The sequence below is a fragment of the Sorex araneus genome, chromosome 8 (genome assembly GCF_027595985.1).
Source record: "Sorex araneus isolate mSorAra2 chromosome 8, mSorAra2.pri, whole genome shotgun sequence".
NCBI classification, from domain to species: Eukaryota; Metazoa; Chordata; class Mammalia; order Eulipotyphla; family Soricidae; genus Sorex; species Sorex araneus.
Window position 1 is genome coordinate 48,925,384 of NC_073309.1, and position 14,719 is coordinate 48,940,102.

The following is a 14,719-nucleotide window of genomic DNA, read 5'->3' on the forward strand; positions in this document are numbered from 1 at the left end:
AGCAGGGCCTCGGCGGGAGTCCCGCCTGTCCGCGTGGGTGTCCAGGGCGGCCAGCAGGGCAGGGCCGGTGGGAAAGGGCCCGGTGCCCAGCCGCCGAGGCCGGGCCAGGACTTTGCCCAGGGCCTCTGGTGACAGGCCCAGGCCTCTGCCCGGCCTCGCCCTGGCCGGGAACCGGGAGCGCGGCTTTCTGTGCCAGTCCTGTGGCGCCGCGGGCGCCGGGGGCTGGCCTCCCCTCACCCCAAACCGGTCTGCCCAGCCTCCCCCCACCCCGACACCCCAAGAAAGCCAGAGTGCAAATGCAGGTAGTCAGGGGGAGGTTTTACTGGGGGGGGGGGTGGACAGGAGGGCTTCACATCGGGGTGCTCCGGGGTGGGGGGAGGGGCGCGGCCTGCAGCTCAGGCTTCCCCAGCCACCTCGGGGTGCTTCTGCCGCAGGTGCTTGTCCAGAGTGGCGCGCAGGCCGAAGGGCACGAGGCAGTGCGGGCAGGGGAAGCGCGGGCCGCCGGCGCCCAGGCCGTGCATGCGGCGGTGCCGGTTGAGTTTGCTGCTCTGTGCACAGGCATAGGGGCAGAGCTCGCAGGCGTAGGGCCGCTCACCGGTGTGTGAGCGCCGGTGCACGGTCAGGTTGCTGCTGTTGGCGAAGTGCTTCCCGCAGAACTCGCAGCTGCCACCCGGCCCGCGGCTCTTGCCCCCGGCCTTGGGCACCTTCTTGGGGGATGGCTTCTGGGGCTGGGCAGGGTCCATGTGCTGTTCCTGGGGCGCAGCACTCCAAGCCTCCCCGCTGGGGCCTGCCTGAGCCCCCAGCCCGGGCGCCCCGGGTTCCTGGATCCCCGCCGTGGCAGCCGCCCCGGCCCCTTCCCCGCTGCTGGGCTGGAGGGCGCTGGCCGGGGCGGCGGCGTGGGCCGCGGGCTCGGGAGGGGCCGCGGCAGCCTGCTCCTGGCTGGGGGGCTGCGCCGGGCAGGGGCTAAGGGCCTGTGCCTGCCGGTGGGTCTTCTTGTGGCGGTTGAGCTTGCTGCTCTGCGCGCAGGCGTAGGGACACTGGTCGCAGGCGTAGGGCCGCTCGCCCGTGTGGGAGCGCATGTGCACCTTGAGGTTGCTGAAGGAGCTCAGGGTCTTGGTGCACACTGGGCAGGTGGGGCTCCGGCGGCCCAGGCTGCTTGGCCGCGGCACCTTAGCCTTGACCTCGGCCTCCGGCCCTGCCACCGGGGACACAGCAGCGGCCACCTCGGCCAGGCTCAGCAGCGGGGCCTCGGGGCTCTCGGGTTCCGTCTGGTAGATGGACAGTCCGTGGTCCCACTGCACGTGGCGCAGCAGCCTCCAGGCGCCGGCGAACTGGCGGCCACAGCGGAGGCAGCTCAGGACTTTCAGGTCCTCAGGGTGATCTGCAGAGAAGAATAGGGGGGTTTAGAAGGCATCCAGGGGAAGACCACCCCTGTGGGTGCTGCTGCCGCCTAGGGGGTGCTTTCTGGGCTTGGAGCGCTCCGGACATTTGGGGCTGGTGGAATCCAGGACCTGGCCGGAGAGGGGCAGGTTTGGGCTTCCTGCCCGAGCTCTGAGCTGAGTCCACCCTGGCTCCCTCTGACATCCAGTGGCCCCCACACTTCTCACATGGCAGCGAAGGGGCAGAGCTGGGGTGCCAACCCAGAAACTTGGGGCGTGTAAGGCAGATTGTACACTAAAAAACAGCTCGCACAGGGGTTGAGGTTCTGGACTTGCACGCAGCCAGTCCTGGTTCCAGTCCTAGCACCAAAGGGGGGCTCTGAGCAGAGCCAGGATTGGGCCCTGTGCACTGAAGGGTGTGCCTCAAACCCAGACAGACACACAGAAGTAGCTTCCCATCATCCCTGCATCCCTGCCTCAAGAGAACGGGTCCAGGTCTGGATGGGGACATGCTTAGAAAGCCCCACAGAGGAGTGTGGTGTTGACTTAGCTCCCCGCCCTCTGCCTGGACCCCAAATGATAACTCCCCAACGTGGTGTTTTGTCTAGACTTGAGGCTCTCAGACCTGTTTGGCTTACGAAAAAAGGGCAAATCTGCCTTCTTCAAGGAACTAGCAGGAAGGGCCCTGAGTGGCCCCGAGTCCCCACCCAGGGAGGGGTGTGAGGCGTACAGCCCTCTGGGCCTGGCCTCTCTGGCCACTGTCCCTGTGGCAGCTCCTGGACCCACTGGCCCTTAGATTTCAAATCCTAGCCTGCGGGCAGCTGATGGCTGCAGAGAACCCAGGGATAGGGCATAAAACTTTCCAAGTTCTGAGACCTGCCTCCAAGCTGGGTAACCCTGGACAAGAACCCCCCCCTCCCATCTCAGAGCTTCACCTTCCTTAGTGGCTGGAACCTGGGGACTCTAGGGGCCTTCTCTTGAAGGCAGTGTGTCCGGGACGCAGAACCAGGACCAGGCTAGCTGAGCCCTCGGGGCTTCAGTCCCCTTAATCCTGTCCCAGACCTGCTCCGCCCACGAGGCCACGCCCCCTGCCCAGCCCGGCCTTAGGCACTGGACTTCTCAGACCCTCTCCAGGGAACCCAGGGCAGGTAATCCATTTCTCCAAAATCCTAGGAGGCTGGGAATGGCACCCTCCTGGCAGAACTGCTTTGGACGCGTGAGGCTCTGGGTTCCAATTCCGGCACCCAAAGGGAAACAAAAAAATACACAAAAAAACTCCAAACATCTGAAAAGAATCTGAAAAGACCCCTGGAGCCAGGAGGAGCCCCCAGCCCACTCAGATGGCCACCCTGGGAAGGCGTCTTAGTTCCCGCCTGAGAGAACGGACCCAGGTGTCCAGCAAGGCCCGAGACCTGACTCAAACCAGGGGCTTCCCAGCAGAGAGGCCTGGGAGAGCCCCGGGGGCCCTGGGGGGGGCGGGACACACCAGGCACCCCCTTCCCGGCTGACCAAGAGGCACCCCTGGGCCCTGTCCATCAGAAGGGGCAGAAGTGGGAGAAAGGCAGCAAATGGTAAAAGTCTTCCTCCCAGCTGGCCTCTCTCCAGGCCACTGCCCTCCCCAGAGGTCCTCGCCGCTTACTGCCACCCTGGTCCAGCCACCTGGCCAGTTATTTCTGGCCAAGGGGAAGGAGAAGTGAAACCAGATTTGGGGACTAGAGGGGGGCGTCGATAATGGCAAATCCCCAGACGGGAGCTGGCCACACCCTGTGGGCGGCCCTCCTTGCCTGCCCGGCCGGCTGGCCCCTGCCTCCACCACCCCCTCACCACTAGTCCCAGCCCTGGGGACAGGGCAGGCCCTGGCCACGCCTAGGCTGCACCCGAAAGGGGAGCGAGAAAGGGGAAGTACAGTCGCTGCCCGCCGGTCCAGCTCGGCCCCTTTCTCACAGGAAGCCGGGCGCGGCCACCGCGCTTACCTGAGTCCTGGCAGGGGCTGGGGCCTCTGGACAGCTGGCACCCCAGCTTTTTGTGGTCCATGAAGGCCGTGATGGCCTCCAGCGGGAAGGCCTGCAGGCAGCGGCCGCAGGTCAACAGATCAGGGTGTTTCTCGGTGCAGGGCTGGCGGTCTGCAGGGAGGAAGCGGGTTGGTGAGCACCGGGTGGGGCCAGGATGAGGGCTGGGGGTTCCGAGTGGCCGCGAACGCCGAGGGGCGGGGGGGAGGGGCAGGGGGTCGGCGACCGGCGAGGGGGTGGTCCCCGTGGGGCGGGGTGGCGGGGTGCCACGGGTGGGAAGGCGGGGCGCTCACTCACCGAAGGGGCTGGCGATCAGGGCCGCCCAGCACGGGTTCCGCGCGCCCGCGGCGTGGACGGAAGCTTCGGGCTCCGGGTAGCAGAAGTAGGGTTCGCTCTCGAAGCTCCCCGGCGCGGGCGCTTCCTCCAGCGCCGGGGCCTGCAGCGGCCGCGCGTCCGGCTCGGGCTTCACGTCGATGACGAGGTCCGGCATCTCCAGCTCGTCGTCCGAGCTGCTGGCGGGCTCGAGTTCCACTCGGCGGGGCATGCAGCCGGCCTTGCGGCGGGACATGAGTCGCGGGCGGAGGACGCGCAGGCCGTGCGCGCTCGGACCGCGGCGCTCAGGTGAGTGGCTGCGGCGACCCGCCGCGAACTCCTCTTACACGTGCTGGCCCGGCCCGTGGCTCCGCCCCCGGGGTGGGGCCCGAGGGCGGGGCCGCGCGCCGGGGTCCCGCCCGCTGCCCAATCCGGCCGGGCCGCTGCCCACCCGCTGAGGCGGGGTGGCCAGTCTTCATGAAGGACCCCGCCGCGCCGGCAAAGGGCGACTGCTTTCCTTTTTCGGGGCTGGGCTACACCTGACGATGCTCGGGGCCGACTCCTGGCTCCGCTGCACCCACCCGGGGATCGCTCCTGGCCGTGCGGGATGCTGGGGGTGGGACCCAGGTCAGCCACGTGCAGAGGAAGAGCCTTTCCCGCTGTCCATCGATCGCTTCCGCCCCAAGGAAGAGCAATGCAATTCCTTTTTTTTTTTTTTTTGGTCACACCCAGCAATGCTCAGGGGTTACTCCTGGCTCTGCACTCAGGTATTACTCCTGGCGGTGCTGGGTGGACCATATCGGGTGCCAGGGATCCAACCTGGGTGGGCCGCGTGCAAGGCAAAGGCCCAACCCGCTGTGCTATCGCTCAGGCCCCGGGAGGGCAATTTCTGAAGCCATGTCTGGATTGGTGGAACAGAGGCAGAGAGTGCATGTATGTGTGTCCCTGTCTCCAGCCAGGAAATAGCAGGGTCATCTACCTAACTGGTCACCTTCTAATTATCAGCACTCCTCCATTCAACGTAGGACAAGAAAACTGTGCTGGGCCAACCTTACTAAGTGTTGAATGCCCTGTGCGTACTTGTAGAGCTAAAGGAAAGACGGCAGTGAACTAGCGTCAACCCTCTGTGCGCCACCCGTTTGCTCAGGGAGACCGCTCTGGACCAGAGAAGTAGGTAAAATAAGAGTGACTTATACAGGGGCCGGAGCGATAGCACAGCGGGTAGGGCATTTGCCTTGCACTTGGCCGACCTGGGTTCTATCCCCGGCATCCCATATGGTCCCCCCAAGCACTGCCAGGAGCAATTCCTGAGTGCAAAGCCAGGAGTAACCCCTGAGCATCGCTGGGTGTGACCCAAAAAGCAAAAAAAAAAAGAGTGTCTTATACAGAACGATAGTATATAATTCCTGTGTGCAGAACCAGGAGGTAACCCCTAAGCATTGCCAGGTGTCACCCAAAAAAGACAAAAAAAAAGAAAAAAGAAAAAAAGAGTGTCCTCTACAGTGACAAATGGCTTGGGCCAGAGAATCCAGTGCTGGCCTTTGCACATGTCCCATCCTGGGCAGCAACTATGGTCCACCAAGCACCACAGGGAGTGATCCCAGGGTTCGGAGCCAGGAGCCAGCTACCCCCCCCCAAAAAAAAAAAAAGCAAGCTAGGACTGGTTTTAAGGACTGGACAGGGTTAATGGGATGGGGGCTTTCAATGTTCTTCCCTCCCCAGGGAAGCATACAGTAGAGTCTGAGGGAGCTGAGGGGCCGGTCAACCTGGAAATTCCAGACTAATGAGGGGAGGAAGCTCAGGAGGGTGGTGGTTGGGGGGTGGGGGGATCTGGATTAGATCCAAAAAACTCTTTAGCACTTGAGAACTCACCCTGCATGTAGCCAATCCCGGTTCAATCCAACCCCAGTGCATCTGGTGCCCTCAGCACCTTCATTGTGACCCTTGAGCATCTCTGCCCTTCCCCCAGCAAAATCGCCAAGCAAGAGGGTCTTGGCCTTCGGAGATGGGTTTTGAGCAGAGGAGGTTGGCGTTGGTGTATATCTGATTCGCTCCTAGTCCTAGAATGCCCTGCAAACTCATTAGCCGGCTGTCTCACCTCCTTCCACCGGGCCTCCTTGAACTTGCCTGCCTGCAGCTCTCTGATCACTGTTTGAAGTGGCATCAACACCCGGCCCCACCCTCCACACTTAACACGTTTTCTTTTCTCCTGGCACAGTCTGTATCATAACATCAGAACTGTTTATGGACTGTCCTCAGCACTCAATTCAAATCCCCTGAGGTTAGGGCCAGGGTCTGTCCTCCACCCCCAGCTGCAGTGTCCGGCCCAGTGCAAGGGAATTTCACATGCTAATCTCCCCAGAGCTGGCCCAAGGCCCCCGGGGCTCCTCATTGTTATTCAGGTCTCTGCTCAATTGTCCTCCTGAGAGCCCAGGGCCTCCTTGACCACCATATCTAAAGTGGCCCCACCTGGCCCAAGGCCTTACAAGGTACACTCCCTGACCTCCATCTGTCCCCAGCGCCTGGGCCTCAGTTTCCCCCATCTGTTCCTGGACGTGGTGGTCTCTTCAGTGCTTTCCCCTCTGACCAGTCCATGCAAGCTTTCTCTGGGTTATCACCTCCTCATCCTGTTACCTTAGTACACTCATTTTTCATCTGCTTTCCAGCACTTAAATCCCCAAGGCTGGGACAATTACACCTTTTCCCTCACCCTAGACCTTCTGCAGCTCAGGCCTCAGAAACAAATGAGGTGGATTCATTTGGTGGGGGGGCAGGGAGCACACCCAGGGATACTCAGAGGTTATTTCTGAGCACTTGGAGATCAGAGGTTATTCCTGAGTACCTGGCACTCAGGGGTTATCCCTGGTAGTGTTCGGGAGGCCATATGGGGTGTCAGGGATCAAACCCGGGTCCTGGAGTGCAAGAAAAAGGCTGTATATTGGGGCTCGAGCGATAGCACAGCGGGTAGGGCGTTTGCCTTGCACGCGGCCGACCCGAGTTCGAATCCCAGCATCCCCTATGGTCCCCTGAGCACCGCCAGGAGAATTTCCTGAGTGCAGAGCCAGAGCCAGGAGTAACCCCTGTGCATCACCAGGTGTGACCCAAAAAGCAAAAAAAAAAAAAAAAAAAGGGCTGTATATTTCCCCAGCTCCCAGAGGTGGATTAAATAACTATTAGCCGAGGGTCTGGGAGCCAGACACCCAGACACCCAGCGCAGGAAAAAATATATCCTACAGGAAAATGACTGGGTGGAGAGGTAGTGACCAGGACAGTCAAGTCTGGGTCTCCGCTCAATTGTCTGGCGGGACAGATAACCTTTCAGGGCCTCAGTTTTCTCCTTTGTAAAACGACACTTCAAGGTGGGCAGAGGGGACAATATGACCCCGGGGCGGGGAGGGAAGGGGTCCCTCCCAGCAGCCGCTCTCCAAGCCCGATTTCTCGGTCGGGGGGAAGTCGGAGCTCGGATGGGGGGGAGTAGGAGCGCACACGTGCAGGAGTCGGAGGGAGCCTAGACCGCACTCCGCCTGTAACTGCCGCGGTGCGGGGAGATCGGAGGGGTGGGGGGTGGGGGGTGGCTTTGCTCCGAGCCTCAGTTTCCTCCTCCGTCCCAGGGCGCGGCGGGCGGCGGCGCGCGCCGGCGGCCGGGGTGGGGCCGGGGGCCGTGCGGGGCGGGCGACCACGTGGGGCGGCGGCGCGGGCGGAACCCGGGCGCGGCGGCTCGGGGCTCGGCCGGGCGTGTGCGGCCCGCGCGCCGGCGGAAGTCGGGGCACCGCGCGGCGCGGCGGGGTGAGTGCGGGGCGCGCGCCCGGGGGCGGGCGGGCCGGGCCGGGCCGGCTGGCTACGCCGGATGCGGGGCCTCCCCGCCGTGCATCGTCCGCCGCGCCCGCACGTTCGGGCGGGGCCCCAGCGCCGGGACGGCCGTAACCGTCCTAACGGCGGCGGCGGGCGGGACGCGCTGGCCGGGAGGCCCAAGCGGGACGCGGGTCCAGCCCGGACGCCCAGCGCTGGGCGCGCAGAGGACGCCGGCGGGGCGGGAGGACGTGCGGAGTTGAATGGAAACTGACCGTCCCCGGGGGCGCGCAGAGCCGGTGGCGGGGGGTGGGGGGGCCGGGGCTGGGGTTGGAACCTCGGGCGAGCCCGCACTAAACGCATTTGCATCCCGGCACCGCCACCCAGCCGCGTGCCTCGCCCGCCGGTGACTCTGCTCCCAAGACGCAGCTTTTCCCCCCATTTTATTGAAACAACGCGTTTAGCCCCAAAGGAGGGCGCCGCGTGAGTCCCTCAGTCTGCCTGCTTTTGACCTAGCGATGGGCTTTTTTTTTTGTTTGTTTGGTTTGGGAGCCATACCCGGCAGTTGCCGGGTCTTACTCCTGGCTCTGTGCTCAGGGATCACTCTTGGTAGGGGACAGGAGCCACCGGTGCAAGGCAAGTCCCCTACCCGCTCTGCTACCTCGCCAGTTTTTGGGGGGCAGGGAGGCCACATCCGGCGATTTTCAGGGGTTTCCTCCTGGCGGTTCTCCGGACCCTAGGGGATGCTGGAGATGGAACCCCTGGTCAGCTGTGTGTGAGCAAAGCAAACGCCCCACCCTCTGGCCCTCCCTCTCCAGGTTGGAGGGGAGCCTGGCTGATTGTTTTTTCCAGGAGTGAGAGATGGATTCGGATGTTTCTGGAGAGCGGAGTGTGTGGGCGGGTGTGTGGGTGAGTGGAGTGTGCAGTGGGTGAGTGGGTGGGGCGGTGGCCGTGGAGCAGGATACTCGGCCAGGAAATTGAAAGGATTAAGAACTTTGGGCTCACTCCCCAGAGAGTGGCTAATGCTTGCCTGGGCACACCCTCGGTGACCTTTTTCAAAGAACTTTCTTATCAGGTCACACCTTGTCCCTGGAACCTCCAACGGCCGCCCTGCACTCACTGCCCATCACAGTCTGCCCTGCTGCCCTGGGCTGGCGTTGGGCGGTGGCCCCGTGGGGTCAGGCCCCTTTTCTGCCAGTTCCCGGCTTGTGCCTAGAAAGGAAGAGCTCCAGTTTCCCCTTTTGAGAAAACTGGGATTCTCTGGGTCAGACCACCACAGAGCTGCTTTGGGGTTTCCCTAGTGGAGGAGACAAATGCTCCCACTGGCAGGCCCACCTTCGTGGGCTTTATCACAACACTGGAAGTAATTCCTGGCCACCAGCTGTGTTGCTGTTGATCCTTGGCTAATTCTAGCTCTAGGGAAAGGAGAGACAGCCCCAGGGGCATTTGCCAGAACTTGGAGACTGCTGGTCAGATAGAATTTTCGATGCCTCCATCCCGAAGTGCGGGCAGATGAATATGAAACTCAGATTCATTAATGGGGGTCTCGCCCAACAGCAAAGTTTTGGGGGTGCCCCCTGCCCCTGCTGTTTCCCTTTATTAGCAAATTGTGAGGGCTTTTTACCTTTTAAAGTCTATCCTAGGGGGCCAGAGCCATAGTACAGCGGTTAGGACATTTCCCTTGCACATGGGGCACCCAGGTTCAATTCCTGGCATCCCAAATGGTCCCCTTAGCACTGCCAGGAGTAATTCCTGAGTCCTGGGCCAGGAATAACCCCTGCACATCACCAGGTGTGATCCAAAAAGCAACAACAACCACACATTTAATTTAAAAAAAAAGTTATGTTTGGGGCTGGAGTGATAGCACAGCAGGTAGGGCATTTTGCCTTGCACACGGCCGATCCAGGTTCGATCCCTGGCATCCCATATGGTCCCCTGAGCACCACCAGCAGTCACCACTGAGCACCGCCGGGTGTGACCCAAAGAGAAAAAAAAAAGTGTATGTTTGAACAGGCCAGAGAGATAGCTCAGGGTTTAAGACTGTTGCCTTGCAGGCTACCAGCCCCAGACTGACTCAGTATTTGGGCCCCCAGTAATTCCTGGGCAGAATTTGGGCCCCTCAACCCAGACAAATAAAATGTACCCTTATCTGACCACTTCTTTCATCTCCGCTGCCCACCCCCATCTAATACCTGGCCCTCAGCGGGGTCTCCTTTCTGCGAGGCTGCTTCCTGCCCTTACCTTACCATCAGTTCTCTGGGCAGCGGGTGGAGCATGGTCAGCCCTGGCAGACACCCAGCTTCTCGCCGCTGCGCCCCAGTCCTCCACCGAGACACCGTGTCCTGCGCCCTCGGAGCCTGGGGGTGGCATTTGCCTTCCCCCCCAGATCTCCAGCCGACTCACACCTACTCAGAGATCTCCACCTTGTCCTTCCCAGAGCCCCCTCTTTGGTTCAGCTGGCTGCTCCCTGGGCTGCTTTCTTTTTTTTGCTTTTTGGGTCACACCTGGCGATGCACAGGGGTTACTCCTGGCTCTGCACTCAGGCATTACTCCTGGCGGTGCTCAGGGGACCCTATGGGATGCTGGGAGTCGAACCCGGGTCGGCTGCATGCAAGGCAAACGCCCTACCCGCTGTGTTATCGCTCCAGCCCCTGGGCTCATTCTTGTCCCCACCACTCTGCCAGTCCTTGTCTAGCCACGAGCCTATGTTTCCTGACCCTCATGGGCTGGGCACAGCACTGACACTCAGGTAAGGGTTGCCAGAATGGGTGATCCTTTATTATTATTTTGTCTGGGTTTGGGGCCACACCCAGCGGGCCCAGGGCTTGTTACTGCTAGCTCTGTGCTTGGGGAACCATATGAGGTGCCGGGGATAAAACCTGGGTCCACTGCATGCAAGGCAAGTAGCCTACCCCCTGTACTGTTGTTCCATCCTGATTTTTTTTTTTTTTTTTTTTTTTTGGTTTCTGGGCCACATCTTGTGTGCTTAGGGATCACTCTTGTCAGGGCTCAGGGGACCACATGGGGTGCCAGGAATGGAACCTGGGTCAGCCTTGTGCAAGGCAAATGCCTTCCCAGCTGTATTTTTGCTCTGGCCTCAGTGATTCTTCATTTTTTTCCCATGTGCGTTGGCTTCCCTCCATTTGCCAGACCCGAAGCTGGGTGGGGAGGGCGTGGTGAACATGCTGATTAGGTCCCCACTCTTGGCCCTCTGTTCTTGGAGAGAAGGGACATGTGGCAGCAGGCCAGTGCACATAGTCAGGAGGGGTGGGGGGTAGGTCAAGCTGAGCACGTGGTAGAAAGGTCACTTGTGTCCTTCCCTGATGAGGGGACAAGGGGACCCTTGAGCAGTGAGCTGAGGGCAAGGAAGAAGGGGAGGGGAGCCGGATCTGGGAATATAATGAATCTTGGGGCTGGAGGAGGGTCCAAGGCCAGCGAGTGCAAAGGCCCTGAGGCAGGATAGGTGTGGCCTGTTCTGGGGACTGGCAGGGGGCCCGGTGGCTGGTGGGATTGGTTTGGGGGCCTTGTCCCTGGAGTAACGAGGCTTCTGGGCTCTGGGAGGCAGGCTCCAAGGTGCCCTGGTGGAGGAGACATGTTCAGATGTAGTTCTAACAGTTTCCGCTCCCTGGGGGGCCAACCTATGAGGAAAAGGTAGAGGGTGGGGCCGCCACAGTTGCTGGACTGAGAGGGGAAGAAGTTGCCCAACTTTGGGGCCCTTTGGAGGCTGCGGTGAGAACCTGGGCCTGTCTGGCTAAGTCAGGAGTTGGCCCTGGGAGCTGTTTCTCCATAGCCTCCCTGCACCGACAGGACAGCGGTCGGGGGCCGTATGGTACCACGCGGTGGCTGTGCACCCTAGCCCACACCACCTTAGAAAGGGTTCCCCACTGAGCTGCAGGCCCCGGAAGAGCCTGGCAGGCAAAGGCTCCTACTCGGCTCCACAGGCCCCAAGCTGGGACTTTGTCAGAGAACTCACAGAACACTTTTATTGAGGGCTTTTGGTTTGGGGCAGTGGTGCCAGCTTTTCCTGGCTCTGTGCTCAGGGGTCACTCCTGCCAGAGGTCAGGGGACCTCGTGATGCTGGGGATGGAACCTATCTCAGGTCAGGCAAGAACCTTGACCTTTGCTCTATCTCTCCAGCCGCATCTCCCGCTGAACACTTTACCTGCGGGCTGGGCTGCCTCCAGCTGGGGTCCCTGCCCTCATCCTCCCACAAAGCCACACTTGTGTGTCAACCTGCCTCTTGGCGGTCATTATCCTGTCCCCAGCTGGCACTGAGTTCAGTCCCTTTCTTAGGTCACTGTATCACTGTCATCCCGTTGCTCATCGATTTGCTTGAGTGGGCATCAGTAACGTCTCCATTGTGAGACTTGTTAGTGTTTTTGGCATATTGAATATGCCACGGGTAGCTTGCCAGGCTCTGCCGTGTGGGCGTGATACTCTCGGTAGCTTGCTGGGCTCTCCAAGAGGGACGGAGGAATTGAACCCGGATCGGCCACGTGCAAGGCAAATGCCCTACCCACTGTACTATATACAATTTTCTTTTCTTTTCTTTTTTTTTTTTTGCTCAGGGGTTACTCCTGGCTCATGCACTCAGGAATTACTCCTGGCGGTGCTCAGGGGACTATATGGGATGCTGGGAATCAAACCCAGGTCAGCTGCATGCAAGGCAAATGCCCTACCCACTGTCCACTGTACTATAGCTCCAGCCTCACATATGTTTGTTTTTAGGACCCACATAGTGATGCTCTGGGTTCTGGGTTCTACACTCAGGGGATCACTCCTAATGATGCTCCGGGAAGCCACATGGGATTGATTGAGTCCCATTGGTGAGTGCAAGACCAGCGCCCTCCTTGCTGTACTGTCTTTAAGTACACTATGTGAGACAAATATACCACCAAATCTGTCCTGTGCAAGTCTGTGGAATCCTGATAATCAGCTAAGAGGGGGAAAAATACCCTCTCTCCTGTGTGTGGGGGGGGGGCAAGCAGGGGATACTGGGGGGAGACAGCCACCTTGCAGAAAGAAAGCACAGAGGCAGGGCAAGTACTAGGTGCGCTCCTGTCTTGGAAGTACCCAGAAGGGCACTAGAGGGGTGTCAGCAGGCCTGGGCTGCCAGGAACCTGGGCTTTGACACAGCTAGCTAGAAGCCAGGGGAGGGTTCCGAGAGGGGGAAGGGATGTGGTATGACAGGGGCTCTCTCGATGTGGGGAGGTGTAAGTGGGGCAGGGTGGAGTCTGGTGAGGTCTTCAACAGAGCAGACAGGAAGTGATGGTGGCTAGTCCTGAATGTTGATAATTTCGTGGTGCGCCTGCGCGAGCACAGATGTTTTCACTTGTCTTTTATTGGTTTGAATTGGTGCGGGGTGGGGGTGGGGAGAGGAGACTGTAGAGAGTCCTTGATAGTCTTTATTTTTTTCTTTTAGGGTCACACCCAGCAATGCTCAGGGTTTACTCCTGGCGGTGCTCGGGGACCAATGGGATGCTGGGGATTGAACCTGGGTGGGCCACGTGCACCCGCTGTAGTATGACTCCGGTCCCCTTGATACTACAGTCTTAGTTACTTGTTTTGAGGGGATGCTTTTCCTGACTGTGCTCAGGGGCGACCCCTGGCGGTGCCAGGGATCAGAGCCCCGCTGGTGGGGCATTGAAGGCAATGCCTTAACCTGCGCACTACCACCTTGCTTCCTATTTGTCTTTGGGCCACACCTGATGATGCCCAGGTGTTACTCCGGGTTCTCCACTCAGGAATCACTCCAGGACAGGCTTGGGAAACCATATGGGGTGTCAGGGGCCCAACCTGGGTCAGTTGTTGTACAAGCTCCCTCTTTCCCTTCTGTACTACCTCGCTGGCCCACCCCCATTTTTTTTTTTTTTTGGGTCATACCCCGGGATGCACAGGGGGTTACTCCTGGCTCTGCACTCAGGAATTACTTCTGAGTGGTTGGGGTACCATATGGGATGCCGGGAATCAAACCCGGGTCAGCCGTGTGCAAAGCAAATGCCCTACCCGCTGTGCTATTGCCACAGCCCCACCCACCCCCAGTTTTTTTCAAAGGCATTTTTTTCTTCTCTTCCTTCCTATTCCTGTGGTCTCAGGTATTTCTCTATTTTAGCTGGTGGTTGATCATCTGTAATTATCATTATTTCTGTATTCCAATCAGCCAGTAGGAGCCGCTCACTGCTGCTTCCCGAGACTGGAAATTTTTCCGTAGGATGTGGTGTTGGAGAGGAAGGGGGGTGGTGGGGGGGGGGTTGTGTGTGTGTGTATGTGTGTGTGTTGGGGGGGGTAGAGTCTGTGGTGGTGGTGGTGGGTATGTGTGTATGTGTGTGTGTGTGTGTGTTGGGGGGGTTAAGTCTTGGTTCCCACCAAGGGTCTTGGGAAGGCTTGTGGAGGGCAAAGGGACGGTGGGGGTTGGGGTAGGGATTCAGAGCCCGGGGTCCGGCAAGTCGAACTGCGCTGGGCAGACCAGCCTCTGCACCCCGCCCCCTTCCTGAGTCCCTGCTCCCCACTAATGGCGCCCTGCGCTTCTTCACCCCGCAGCCCGGACCATGCAGACCCCGCTGGCCATGCCCGTACCCGTGCTGCGGCTCCCCCGGGGCCCCGACGGCTTCAGCCGAGGCTTCGCCCCCGATGGGCGCCGGGCGGCCCGGAAGCCGGACGTGACTGAAGTCTCGGGCTCTGCCGCGGGAGCTCAGGAATCTCGCGAGGTCCAGGAGCAGCGGGCACGAGCCGCCCTGCGCGAACGCTACCTGCGCAGCCTGCTGGCTATGGTGGGCCACCAGGTGAACTTCACACTGCATGAGGGCGTGCACGTGACCGCGCACTTCGGAGCCACAGACCTGGACGTGGCCAACTTCTACGTGTCGCAGCTGCAGACTCCGATAGGGGTGCAGGCAGAGGCGCTGCTTCGGTGCAGCGACATCATCGCCTACACCTTCAAGCCGTGAGCACAAACCCAAGGGACTCCAAGCCGGCAGGTGCTCCTGGGCCCGGAACTCTGCGTGCACCCCAGGAAGCTCAGAACTGCTTCGGAATTTCCTGCAGTGGGCTCCAGGCAACTGTGGCTCTTTGGGGGTACCCTGGATCTGTCAGTCAAATTCTACAGCCGGAGGTGTTCTTGCCCTGCCGCAGAGAACCGTAGAAATCAGGCTTCAAAACCAAAGCAGATCCTTAGGACTTCGGAGAATGATGAGTGGGGAAGAAAGGGCGAATAAAGGAACATGAACTGTG

At 60.4% G+C, this 14,719-nt stretch overlaps 2 protein-coding genes across 3 annotated transcripts; one reads left to right on the forward strand and one right to left on the reverse strand.

Moving 5' to 3' along the window:
* Positions 1-362: 362 nt before the first annotated feature.
* Positions 363-4,003, reverse strand: ZNF296 (zinc finger protein 296). Its single transcript, XM_004607745.2, has 3 exons — positions 3,686-4,003; positions 3,353-3,502; positions 363-1,381 (listed from the first exon to the last, which is right to left on the reverse strand). Exons 1-3 carry the CDS (start codon positions 3,954-3,956, stop codon positions 396-398), a joined length of 1,407 nt encoding a protein of 468 aa, XP_004607802.2. The 5' UTR covers positions 3,957-4,003; the 3' UTR covers positions 363-395.
* A 3,373-nt stretch (positions 4,004-7,376) lies between these two features.
* Positions 7,377-14,719, forward strand: GEMIN7 (gem nuclear organelle associated protein 7). 2 transcript variants are annotated; one of them, XM_055145849.1, is made up of 3 exons: positions 7,386-7,486; positions 12,218-12,315; positions 14,030-14,719. In XM_055145849.1, exon 3 carries the CDS (start codon positions 14,038-14,040, stop codon positions 14,434-14,436), a length of 399 nt encoding a protein of 132 aa, XP_055001824.1. In that variant the 5' UTR covers positions 7,386-7,486; positions 12,218-12,315; positions 14,030-14,037; the 3' UTR covers positions 14,437-14,719. The 2 variants fall into 2 exon arrangements, with proteins under 2 accessions (XP_055001823.1, XP_055001824.1); XM_055145848.1 differs by lacking the exon at positions 12,218-12,315 and having other exon boundaries at positions 7,377-7,486.

What these genes read in the sequence shown, in the direction of transcription:
- ZNF296 (XM_004607745.2), bottom strand. Translation starts at nt 3,956, where the DNA reads ATGTCCCGCCGCAAGGCCGGCTGCATGCCCCGCCGAGTGGAACTCGAG. An exon ending in CCTGATCGCCAGCCCCTTCG is followed by an intron (nt 3,503 to 3,685) that starts GTGAGTGAGCGC and finishes TCCTCCCTGCAG; the next exon opens with ACCGCCAGCCCTGCACCGAG. An exon ending in CAGCCCCTGCCAGGACTCAG is followed by an intron (nt 1,382 to 3,352) that starts GTAAGCGCGGTG and finishes TCTTCTCTGCAG; the next exon opens with ATCACCCTGAGGACCTGAAA.
- GEMIN7 (XM_055145848.1), top strand. Translation starts at nt 14,038, where the DNA reads ATGCAGACCCCGCTGGCCATGCCCGTACCCGTGCTGCGGCTCCCCCGG.